Source organism: Mustela nigripes, chromosome 1 (genome assembly GCF_022355385.1).
Source record: "Mustela nigripes isolate SB6536 chromosome 1, MUSNIG.SB6536, whole genome shotgun sequence".
Lineage (NCBI taxonomy): Eukaryota > Metazoa > Chordata > Mammalia > Carnivora > Mustelidae > Mustela > Mustela nigripes.
Genome location: NC_081557.1, coordinates 168169976 through 168183331, shown reverse-complemented (window position 1 = coordinate 168183331; position 13356 = coordinate 168169976). Strand labels below are relative to the sequence as shown.

The following is a 13356-nucleotide window of genomic DNA, read 5'->3' as shown; positions in this document are numbered from 1 at the left end:
GTAGAATTAGAGATGATTTTCATTTTTACTTATTTTTTTAACCTATTTTATAATGACAGTGCATTAAATTTATAATCTTTAAATTATTTAAGAGGCCTGGAAGAAATTAATAAAACATGCTTCAGTCAAAAGAATTTTTCTTTAATCTCAAAAGAATACTTCAGAATTATTAGATGCATAAGAAACCCCTAAGTGTTTATAGTCCCTCTTCCACTAAAATTGTAAGATTGATAACAGAACTGTTTAGTTATATCATAAAATTAAGCAACTAACAATATTTTATTCATTTATTCATTTAATCAAAATTTATTAAGTACCTGTCAAGTGCCAGATATTATCAAAGAACTTACAGCCCTGCTAGGGAGAAAATGTGCTCCCAAAAATGTACACACACACACACACACCCCAAAAAACACACCACTCACATAAGTGATCTATGTGAGCTGGTTTTTGAAAGAGGTAACCTTGTTTAGATGACAAAATTGATAAACAAGGTGGATATGTCATATTCTAAGACACATAGAATGAAATAATATATGAGAAAGGCAAGCAGATTAATTTTCTCAAAATTGAAGGTCAATGTTAAAAGGAAATGGTAACAAATAGGATGACTTATTGAGCAGGAAAAGAGACTGGAGAATGTGGGGGGAGCACCATATACTTAGCTTAAGTTGTTCTGTAGATGTTGAACTGTTATTTAAATTTAGGTAAAATTTTGATACCATTGATTTTATATCACCTTAACAACTCTAGCACGAGCTCCCCCTCAAAGACAGGAGCATTTATGGGGTGCCTGGTTGACTTAGTCAGTAGAGCATGTGACTTTTGATCTTAAGGTCATGAGTTCAAGCCCCAGGTCAGGTGTCAAGCTTATCTTAAAAAAAAAAAAGAGGAACATTTAAACTTTTCTCCACTGACCACATGATGGTACACAGTAGAAATTCAGATATATGTTGATTCAACTTAAAAGTTGGGCCATGGGGCACCTGGGTGGCACAGTGGGTTAAAGCCTCTGCCTTCGGCTCAGGTCATGGTCTCAGGGTCCTGGGATCGAGCCCTACATCGGGCTCTCTGCTCAGTGGGGAACCTGCTTCCTCCTCTCTCTCTCCCTGCCTCTCTGAAACTTGTGATCTGTGATCTGTCTGTCAAATAAATAAATAAAAATCTTAAAAAAAAAAAAGAAAGAAAGAAAAAAAAAAGGCCAAAAGTCTCGGCTATTACACAAGAACATAAAAGAGATAATGTTGCATCATACAAGATACACACAAGACAGATTGTTGGGCATGGATTATTTTGTAATATAAAAATTAAAAAAGAGAGGCGCCTGGGTGGCTCAGTTGGTTATGCATCTGCCTTCGGCTCAGGTCATGATCTCAGGACCTGGGATCAAGTCTTGCATTGACCTCCCTGCTTAGCAGGGAGTCTGCTTAAGGATTTTCTCTCTCCCCCTCTGCCCCTCTCCCCTACTCATGTTCACTCTTTCTCTCAAATAAACAAAATATTTTAAAAAAATTTTTAAAATAAAAAGCAAGAAAACAGGAAGATGTTATAAATTCTTAAGTGGGGGTGGCGGCAATAATAACCATCTTTTCTATGTTCATGACAGTTTACATGTCCATTGTGTTTTATCCTCAACAACCCTGTGAGTTGTGACTTAGAAAAGTAATACGCATTAGTCATAAACTTTGTGCTGCTATGACTGTATCTTCTAACTCCAAATTCTGTGCTTGGTTCATTTCTCATACTACTTTAGGAAGCAAACTCTTGTTCAAGAAAGGATGTGCAGAGTATACTCTTGTGGAAAGGGACTGAGGTCTCTGATATGTTGCTGCTGATCTTTTTGTTGTTGATTAGAAAATGAAGACATAGATTAGAGTCACAAGAGCAGAATGGAGCATCCGGCGGGCAAAAGCTTTCAAGAATACAATGCGCCATAATATAGTTTCTGATTATCTGTAAGAGCCCATGTTAGCAATTGCTAGCCAACTTTTGTAATTATAATACACAGCATCTAGGCATTGCCAACGTACCTATAGATGGTTTAGCAGGTTGAATTACCTACTAATATAAGATTTCTAAATATTTGTGGTGGTCTTTCACTTTAGCAATGTTCTCTCAAAGGGAATATAAAATCTTCCACTTAAATCTATTTCATATGAGGAGTGTCTGGGTGGCTCAGTTAGTTAAGCATCTGACTCTGACTGAGGCACAGGTCATGATCTCAGCATCATGGGCTTGAGCTCCGTGGCTGGCTCCATGAGGTTCTCTCTCTCCATCTCCCACTGCCCTCCCCCCACTCATGCTTGCTCTCTCACTCTCCCCCCACCATCAAATAAATAAATACGTCTTTTTAAAAAATCTATTTTGGGGTGCCTAGTTGGCTCAGTTGGTTGAGCAAATTCCTTTAACTCAGGTCATGATCTCGGGCTCCCAGCTCCTTGGGGAGTCTGCTTCTCCCTCTGACCTTCTCCTCTCTCATGCTCTCTCTCACTCATTCTCTCTCAAATAAATAAATAAAATCTTAAAAAAAATAATGTATGTAGTATGAAAAATAAAATAAAAAATCTAATATGTAGTATGAAACTATAGCAGAGCGCATATTTTAAACAATAAATACTCATCAAAGTGTAATTTTAAAGTACAAAATCATATATTTTAAATACTGTAAGTGATCATGGCCCCAAATAAATTTAGGATGAGCATATTCCAGTTTTATATGTTTATGCCTCCTATTTAACATAAGATAGATAGTCAAAATGGAACTAAGTCCACTTTAAACAGACAGCAGTTGATAACACTGGACCATAAGTTAGAAGTTTTCAGCCTATTATACATAAAAGCTGAAGAATTTCTCATTTTTTGGAATACTTTAATTGTTCTAAGCTGTATCTTTCTAACCTTTAATATTAATGTTTTGCTCCAGATACATTAATTGTTATTAACTTAAGCCATAAACATCTGATCCTTCTCCCTTTTCCTTCAGCGATTATTAAAATATATTTTATTGGTTGCTTTGCACTTTGGCTCATTTTATGTACAAGAGTCTATGAATACAACCCGGTTCTCTATGACATTACCTTTTTTTAAATAACACTCTATTGTATTATTGACTCCTACTAAATTTATTACCCACTGTTTATTTTTTTTAAAGATTTTATTTATTTATTTAACAGAGATCACAAGTAGGCAGAGAGGCAGGCAGAGAGAGAGAGAGAGAGGAGGAAGCAGTGAGCCCGAGGCGGGGCTCAATCCCAGGACCCTGAAATCATGACCGGAGCCGAAGGCAGAGGCTTTAACCCACTGAGCCACCCAGGTGCCCCTTACCCACTGTTTATGACCACCAGATCCCTCCCTGCAGCAGCATTGCCAGTTCAGTATTTCCTTGTTCTATATTTGTGCACTTAGTTACTCCTCCCTTTGGGAGCCATTTTAGCTATTTTTACTGAATCTCATTTTACCGATTTCATCTCAGTTCTTCAATCAACAATAAAAAATAATACTATATTTTAATCTTCCAAAACTAAAAATTTGGCTACAAAACCTGTATTTACCATATTACATTATATGTAGTTCAGAAAGCCAAGATAGTCATATTGCATGAAAAATGTTCTTTCTTCTCTTCATCCCTCCAGAAGCAAGCTTTCACACTCTTCAGTGATCAGTTATGTATTGCTATTATGCACGTAATTTTTAATAAAGAAATGATTTTAAATAAAGGTAATAAGAAATCACCCAACTGCTATTAATACCTATATTTCTTCCCTTCTTTCCCTTGTCCTTCTCTTCTTCCTTTTTTCCTTCTAACTACACCTGAAGTGACAATAGACACGAAATTATAGTATACATAATTTTTGCAGCCTGCTTTTTACTTTAAAATATATTTGACAATCTTTTCAAGTCAATAAGCAGCTCTCTAAAGCATCATTTTAATGACTACTTAAATATATTACATTACATCCTGCTGGCTTTTGAAGCACTTTCTAAACAATGACATATTAAACATGTAGCATTATCATCAAAAAGCTGAAACATGTAAAGGTGAAGGACCAGACAGTGAATTTAGGATTAGTGCCAAAACAACCTTTCAGAAGTTCAAATTTCAAAAATTATGGGGCGTCTCCGTGGCTCAGTGGTTTAAATCCGCTGGCTTTGGCTCAGGTCATGATCCCAGGATCCTGGGATGGAGCCCCATATCGGGCTCTCTGCTCAGCAGGGAGCCTGCTTCCCTCCTCCCCCTGCCTGCCTCTCTGCCTTCTTGTGATCTCTGTCCGTCAAATAAATAAATAAAATCTTAAAAAAAAAATAGATGAATAAAATTCAAAAATTATGTCCTCAGTACTATTAATGTGGGGGAATAAAAAAAGGAAACAGCACTGATTCTCAGACATTGAACTTCCCTCTAACACTGGGTTGACCCATTGTTAAACCTGAGAAGTATAGAACACCTCATCCCATTAGTCCTATACCTTGCTTACCAGGCAAGGCATCTTAGATACTGTGATAGGCAGAGCCCGAAGATGGGCATTGCCTGTCGAACATGTCCTACATAGTAAGGTCCCTAATACACTGACCTTGAATCAGATAAAGATGGTGCTGAATGTGCCTGACTTAAGCAGGTGAGCCCTTTGAGAGAGGGTTCAGGCCATTTCTGAAGGGAGAAATTTAAAACCAAAGAGATGCTCATGTGTTGGCCTCGAAGAAACAGATAGCCATGTTGTGACTGCCTACAGACCTAGACACATGGCAGGGGTCAGAGCACAGCCTGCGGTTAGTGAAAGTGGTCTCTGGCTCATTGCCAGGAAGAAAACAGAGGCCTCAGTCCTACCATAACAAGGAACTGTATTTTACCAACAATCACAGGCTTGGAAGAGAACTCAAGAGCTTCAGGGAGGAACACAGGCCAGTAAGCATCTGGACTGTAGCAATGTGACACACCAAGCCAAGCACCCAGATAAGCTGTGCCTGGACTTCTGACCCCAGAAATGGAGAGATAGTACATTTATGTTCTTTTCAGCCACATAGTTTGTGAGGATTTTTTACGCGGCAGTGAAAACGAATACTAATCAGGTCATTACTCTTTGGTGGACAAAAGGGGAGAATACATTAGAAAGGAAGGCATATTGGTTTTTTTGTTGTTGTTGTTATATTTTTTGATAGATCATAAAGTAGTGAGTAAAGAAATTAAAGATTAAGTCCTTTAATACATATCAGTACCACCAGGTTGCAAATATCCATTACCTCCTCCCCATTATTCTCCAAGGGCTCTGGGTCATCACTTAGGGAGATTCTAAAACATTCAGAGAAAGTCCATGCTTTCTGCGTGGGATGTGAATGGAGGAATCTGAATGGATTGGTTCTTAGGCGACCATACTTCCCAATTATACCTGTCAGTTATCCAGTAAACACTCCCTTTCATTAACAAAACTGCCCCATTATAGATAATACGTTACATTTTCACCTGACCCATAAGATACCTGATCCACTAGAACCATTGTAGAAAATGCGGGAGGCTCTTAATCCAACAATTTTTTTTCCTTGAGTGGGTGGGAGAATGGATAAGCAAGTTAAGTCTCTAGAGCAGTGGTTTCTAATCTATTTAAATAGAATTTCCCTTTGAAAATCTTTGGAAAGCTATGTACTTCTTTTACCATAGTTATGCACATAATCACATAATGCACAAAATGTCCAACATATTTGAAGGGATTTATAAATCCTTCCAAAGTCCATTCATAGATCCCTTTTATTCTTGGAGTCCACATTAAAAACTCAACTTGAGTATAAAAATCACCGAGCCGCTAGTCTGAAGTCAGTCTGAACTTGCATATTTATTTCTGATTTTTAGGACCCCAGTGATGCCTCCTGAATATCAGGTATAGGCCAAAGGTAGCCATCTACCTCTCCTTCTTGTCAGGGTCCACTAAAACCATCTGTAAAAATAGATTCCAGCCTACAACACCATTGGCAATATGCTACTTCAGTTCTGGAAGAAAGAAGAAAAAATATTATTGCCACAGTAGGAAAGGAGAGGGAAGAAATGGTGACTCAAAGTGTTATCCACTTAAACCAATACAGGTCTGAGTTGATGTTCCTGATGACAAAAATAAAATAAAGAACAAAAGTTTAAATAGCCACACAGAAAATTGCTTTGTAGTGTGCCTCAAATATGCATATTACAATATACACTGTATTCTCACTATTCACAAAAAAGATACAATTTATTCCCACTTTTCAATCACCTTATAGGGACTTCTATAAGCGTTCATTGCTCAGTTAGATTGTCACACCATAAGAAAATGGTTAACCATTTTCTTCTCCACACCTTGTAGGAGTCAACAGAATGAAACATCAGCCTTCTGGTAAAAATTAGGAAGATCACACAAGGTTTTCCTCCTATTTCCAAGGGTTGAACAGTAGTTGCATAATTGGAAAAGCCTGAAAACCACTAGCCCAGGTACCTCTGTTGACTGGAATTAAAACATTAAGGGAAATATTCCTATGTGGTCTTCTGTCTTGTACTGGGGTTTCTAACAGGTGCATTGTCTTCAACTCAATAAATTTACTGGGACAGACTTTGTTCATACACAGAAGAAGCCTGCACTATGGACTCAATTATTTTAACACCGAGGAAAGTATTCAGGGATCCCATGTGGCCACTGATCCATGCTGCATTTTCTAATCCAGTTTTGTTAGGAATAACACTTGTATGTCCATCCCTGACACCAAGGTCTATTTTGAATTGGTTCCAAACTCAAAGGAAAAGAACAGATAGTGCTCTATGAAGAGACACTCTCAATATACTTCGTTTTGAGCAAAGGAAAATTATCTCATTTTTTTCCCTTTCTTGGTAAAGGAAACTTCTAACGGACCTAATTTGCTTGAAACATATTGATAGGATTACTCAAAGAGAATTACTACATGGTAGTAGCTATTAGGAAATAGATGACAAATCCCATGCCAAAAGAGCCTTAGTGAGACACTCCAAAAGTCTCTGTATAGCCATTAGTAACTAGGGCTCCACATCAAGCCAGCTTCAGGCTGCCTTGACAAACTTGGCTCCAATTTCCGTCCTTCCAGGTTACTGGGATAAGTCAAAGTCTACTAGGATATTTAACCCTAGCTACAGATTTTATTGATAACATTTCAGTAATCTATTGGTATTATAATATTATTTTGTTTTCTAGAAACTTGGAATAAACTAAGTGAACCAGTTGTAGAAAAAACAGTGCTTTGAAACTTCAAGACGGAAGAGTGATAGAAACATATAGTAATGTCCAGATGAGTTTAGAATCAGTCACAACCGGGAGAAATTATTTACACATCATATCTGGTAGAGACCTTGCATCCAAAGTATACAAAGAACTCTTCACAACTGGATAATAGGAAGGAAAGTGACCCAATTTGTAAAATGGTCAAATATTTGAATAGACATTTCCCCAGAGAAAATACAGGAATGGCTGATAAGTACATGAAAGATACTCAACAGCATTAGCCAAATGCAAATTAAAACCACAATGAGCCCTCCCGTTAGAGTGACTATCCTAATAACAAAAAAGGCAAGAAGGTGAGGATGTGAAGAAACTGCAGCCTACAACCCCATGCATGGCTGGTGGGTATGTAAAACGTGCAGCCCCTTTGAAAAACAGTGTGGCAGTTTCTTTAAAAAGTTAAACATAAATACACCTTATCAACAAGCAATTCTACTCCTAGGTAGCTGCTCAAAAGAAATGAAATCCTCACAAAGACTTGTATGTGAATGTTTATAGCAGCCTTATTCATAACAGAAATTACCCAAAATGTCTATCAAATGGAGAATGGATAAACGAAATATGCTATACCCATAGAATGCAATACTATGGGGTGATAAGAAGAAACAAAGTACATACATATACCGCAACATGGACGACTCTCAGAGACATTCTGCTAAATGAGAGAAGCGGCTGTAAGACTCCATGTAGTATACGATTCCATGAATACAAAATACACCAGAAGTCAAATATATGGAGAAAGAAAGTAAATTCATAATTTCCTGGGGCTGGGGCAGGCAGGTGAAGGAGTGCTCTAAACTTGGACTGGGGCGGCAGTTGCACAGCTCTGTAAATATACTAAGAGTCATTGAATTATACACTTAAAATGGATGAATTTTATGGCATGTAAACACATCTTCATAAAGATTTTTAAAAAATTCATCATGATTCGGACAATAATCCATGTGTCATTATAAAAGAGACTAAATGGATGAACTATTTCTGAGGCCAGTATGGCAGTGTCTGTCAAGACTTTAGATATATATACCCTTTGACCCTCCAACATTATTAGGCATTTGTCCTATGTATATACTCATATAAGTGCACAAAAGCAGATGAACAAGGATCTTGCCTGAAATAATTTGAAATCTTAAAAATCCCCCAAGTATTCTGAATGTCTTTTATTAGGGTAATAGTGACATGAACTAAGATCTATCCACAAAATAAATTGTTATTCAGAATTTTTTAAGGACTAAAGTAGATATTTAGGTGTTATTGTGTCTAAGATACATTGTTAAGTAGGAAAAAAAAAGCAAATTATGTAACATATACATATTTCCAATGGAATAAATATATGTGTTTGTACCTGCACAGATAACTGTCTGAAAAGATAAACCCTAATATGTCCATGAAGGGTAAGGTAGGTGAGAAGGGAATAAAGATCTTCACTTTTAATTTATGTGTCTTTTTTTTTTTTTTAGATTTTATTTATTTATTTGACAGAGAGAGATCACAAGTAGGCAGAGAGAGGGAAGCAGACTCCCCGCTGAGCAGAGAGCCCGACTCAGGACTCGATCCCAGGACCCCGAGATCATGACCCGAGCCGAAGGCAGTGGCCTAACGCACTGAGCCACCAAGGTGCCCCTAATTTACGTATATCTTTACACCATTTTAACTTCTCACAAATAACATGTATTACTCTTAGAAAAAACAAATTTAAATTAATGAAGAAAAAGCCACTAACAGAAAAAGCAAGTTAAAAAAGAGAAGCAGTTAGTTGGTCACCACTTGAAAGATTAACAGTTAAGTACACTAAAGCTTTCTGAGGTAGTAAAAAGGAAGCCTACATTATAGTTAACTTTTTTTGTAAAAGAGTGATCCTCTTAGTCTCTGCTTTGGTGAACACAGGAAAGGTAGCTCTTAAGGATTTTAGTATATAGTATATGGAATTATACGAGCGATCAAAAATGGCTGATTATATAGATAGTTCAATGAAGATACCACTCTTAGAGGAATCATGGACAATTTTCTACCTGCTCCTTATAGTGGCAATCTGTTCAGTATTGAACTGTTTTTCTCGGATGTAGGAGTATAAAAAGACCGTCTTTGCTTCACTCTGAGTACATGACAGCAGGGTAGTAATGGTAACAATTACTATTTACTGAGTGTCTACTGTGGGCTGGCTACTTTACATGTACACATTTTCCCTAATCCTTGCATCAAGCCTGCAACATAGCAATTATGGTCCTCTTTCCCTCATTTGGTGAGACAGGCTCAGAGAATGCAATTCTTTGCAAGAAGGGGCGCAGAGAAGAAGTGTTCATAGAGAGAGGTCTCCTTGCTGTCAAAGCTGACATTATTCCATCAACCCTTACAGTAACATAGAACGCTGTTAGAACACCTTTCATGACTTGAAGAGCCAAGCAGGGTCACATCAAGGTACACATTCTTACCTGTTCATCTACCTCTTGAGAACTGTCAACATCCGTGCCGTTTGTTTCAAACTTCCCACATGTGCCACTAAGAGATGAGCTGCTATCACTTATGCTACTTTCCGGGGTGCCTGTGACACTGTCAGTAGCTGGCCGCGAGGACACGAAGAGGCTGATGTTATCAAAATCGTCATCACCAAACCTGTTCTCAGTGTCCACCTTCTGTACTTTCGCTGGATTGTAGGGTTTTAAGAAGGAGGAATACACATACCCTTTTATAACTGGATAAGAATAAAAAGAAAGAAGAAACAAGGTCATTTGTATGGACCCTCACCAAACATTCGGGTTTAGACAAGCCCAGAGAGGCCCCTGGGAAAATCTCAACTTGAAAAAAGATGGTAGTTCTGCACGTTTTAGGCCAAAAACTTACTTCCTGTATCAACAAGCCACCTGCTTGTACTCCCCAGCGGATCCTTCTGTTCCACCACAGCCACCAACTCCCCTTCCAGAAGATTGATGTCATATTCTTGGGTAGCGTTACACTTGCGTTTCGCTTGGTAGAGTTCTTCTTTACCGTATGTGGATAGTAGTTTGGAGCGGTGAATATCAGTTTGACGGGGCACTTCTGGCTGGGAGAAGGAAAGAGAAATTTGGATTTAGATAGATGTATAATAGAATTCTCACTGAGTTCAAAGATTTCGTTTCTGGAGATTTTTTTAAACGTGGAAGCCATACATTGATTTGGGGTGATTTCATTGTTGAAGCATTGATGGAGTTATTATTGTGAAGCAACTGTTTGAGTTATGCAGTGAAAAATTCTCTAGTTAGCACAGGAGGGCAGTGTTGCAGAGAAAAAAGAAAATTCAACTGAGTGTAAGAAGGCAGAGGTTCTAATCCCTCTTGGATGGAATAATTTTTAATTTTGGCCATCCTGTACACAATCCCTTGTGTATTAAGCACTTAATAAATAATATTTAATTAAGTTGTACATTTGCATGTCTTCTGGGAAAAAATATCGGTAAATTAGTCAGAAGGCAAGAGGTCTAGACCCCTCCCAGGTCTGCCTCCAGTGATTTTGAAAAAGTCACTTCATCTCTGGAACTGAGGGTTCCTTATCTAGAAAAAGGAAAGAGTGGGGGGTGCCTGGGTGGCTCAGTGGGTTAAGCCTCTGCCTTCAGCTCAGGTCATGATCCCAGGGTCCTGGGATCGAGCCCCGCATCGGGCTCTCTGCTCAGCAGGGAGCCTGCTTCCTCTCTTTCTCTGCCTGCTTCTCTGCCTAATTGTGATCTCTGTCTGTCCAATGGATAAATAAAATATTAAAAAAAAAAAGGAAAGAGTGGAACTACTGCAATTTTGCTCTATAAAATTCCCTTCATTCATTCAACAGATATTTATATCTGTTGTCAGGCACCATTTTAACAGCTTGGAATATATCACATACAGAACAGATAAAAAAAGTTATGACCTTACAGAACTCATAATATAAAAGGTAGAAATAAACAAGAAATCCTATGTATAATTGGTTGGTAAATTACAGGTTATTAAAATGAGATAAGTGATTTGGAAAATAATATACCATGATTTGAGCAAGGAAAAGAGGCGAGACTCCTTGTCACAAATACTATCAAACTCACCAGAATTTGCACAGACTTCTTCTTTTCAAAACTAAGTTTCCTCTCAATAAAAGTGGCACTGTTGTCCTTCACAAAATTAAGATTTTGAACCTCTTCTAGTACTCGATTCTGAATTTCAGAGATTCTTGAGTCTAACTGTGGTACCTATAGGGAGAAAGGGTAGGGCATTGTTCTCAAACTATTCAACCATATTAGGTATTAAATTTAGTAGATTTGTGACAAACAGAGAAAGCATAAGATGGCACCCCCCCCCCAAAATAGGGCAATGTTAGAACTTTCAGATAAAAACGGTCTGATTTCCTGTCTCCAGAAACCTCATTAAAATGATAGGATAATTGTTTTTAAAGACTCAAGCTTAGGGGTGCCTGGGTGGCTCCGTCAGTTAAGTGTCTGCCTTCGGCTTAGGTCATGGTCTCTGGATCCTGGGATTGAGCCCCACGTCAGGCTCTCTGCTCAATGGGGGAGTCTGCTTCACCCTCTCCCTCTGCCTGACTTCCATCACCCACCCCCAGCTTGTGCTCTCTCTCTCTTTCAAATAAATAAATCTTTAAATAAAATAATAAAAGTGCACACCTAAATAAAAGAATAGAAGAGAAATAAAAAGCAAAGGAATTTTGGAAGAAGGGCTTAGGAATCAATGGCAGTAGGGTCCTCCAAAGTGGTAGAGTGGGACAAGGGAAGGAGAAAGAAACAAACAGAAAGTATTGGTGAAGAGGCTGTGGTGGTTTTTTAAAAAAATCAGCAAATTCTTTGACATGTCTCTCATCAAGAGGGGGAGACCATGTCCTCTCTCTTTAAAAGTGATTGGGTTTTTAGAATTGTCTCCCTGAATAGACTATGGAAATGATCAGAAGTGATGCTATCTGACTTTAAAGATTAGGTAAAGATTAGGCTAAAAGAGACTACTCAGTTTCTGTTGGTTTCTCTTGGGACACTCACTTTGACAGACTTGAATGGCCATGGAGGAAGTCCAGTTGCACTGTGCCCACCATAACAAAAAACCATGTTGAAAGGTCAGGTGGGGAGAGGCCTATGGAGCCCCAGTTGTTCTGGTCCCCAACTATTTGAGTCTTCTATCATCATTCCATCTCCCTCCCCAAACATGGGCTTGAGGAAATCTTTGAGATGACTCTAGCCCCAGCTATTATGAGACTGCAACCTCACAGAGACACTGAGAATGACTGCCCTGAGCCCAGGGAACCTTCAGAACCACAGCAGTAATAAATAACCATTGGTTGCTACATGTTACCATGTTTGATATAATTTGTTATGCAGTGGTAGACCATTGGAATCATCCAAATGACCATCAGTAGGAATAGGTTGATACATAAAACCCTACATACTGTATGATTCCGTTTTGGGGAGATACAAACCAGGCATAGCAGTCTGAAAAACCAGAAAACTGGTTACCTTTGAGGGGCGGGAGCCCAAGAATGGTCATGAGCGGCTGCTATGGAAAGGGCTAATATCTAGATATCCCCTGAAAAGGGCTAATATCTAGATCTGGATGGTGGTTACACAGATGTATTTATTTGCAAATACGCACTCAGATGTACACTTTAGATGGATGCACTTTACTGTATGTAAGCGATACTTCAGTTTAAAAAGTTTAAGATAGGAGGATGATCAAAGAACTGCAAATCAAAACCATAATGAGATATCACTTCACACCCACTGGGATGGCTATAAAACAGAAGACAGAGAGGTGTAAGGAAATGGAAACTCAGTCAACACTGTTGAGAATGTAAAATAGTAGAGCCACTTGGGAAAAGTCTGGCAGCTTTTGAAAGGTACACAGTTAGCATATGATCCAACAATTCTACTCCTAGAATTGTACCCAAGAAAAATGAAAACAAACCTCCACCAAGACCTTGAATGTTCCTAGCTGCAGTGTTCATAGTAGCCAAAAAGTAGAAATTTAACCCAGTTGTTCATCCACTGATGACAGATAAATAAAATGTGGCATATCTATACAATGAAATATTATTTGGAAATAAAAATAATTAAGTTCTGAAACACACTACAACATGGATGAACCTTGAAAAC

The 13356-nt window shown here is 38.3% G+C and overlaps 1 protein-coding gene across 1 annotated transcript in view; it reads right to left on the bottom strand.

The window, feature by feature from the left end:
* Positions 1 to 13356, bottom strand: part of ARHGEF38 (Rho guanine nucleotide exchange factor 38) — a 148999-nt gene that overhangs the window by 6644 nt on the left and 128999 nt on the right. The window contains exons 11-13 of the mRNA XM_059376838.1: positions 11311 to 11454; positions 10107 to 10305; positions 9698 to 9957 (exon numbers count right to left, since the gene is read on the bottom strand). Of these exons, the coding sequence (XP_059232821.1) occupies positions 9698 to 9957; positions 10107 to 10305; positions 11311 to 11454 (603 nt within the window). The remainder of the gene's footprint in view (positions 1 to 9697; positions 9958 to 10106; positions 10306 to 11310; positions 11455 to 13356) is intronic.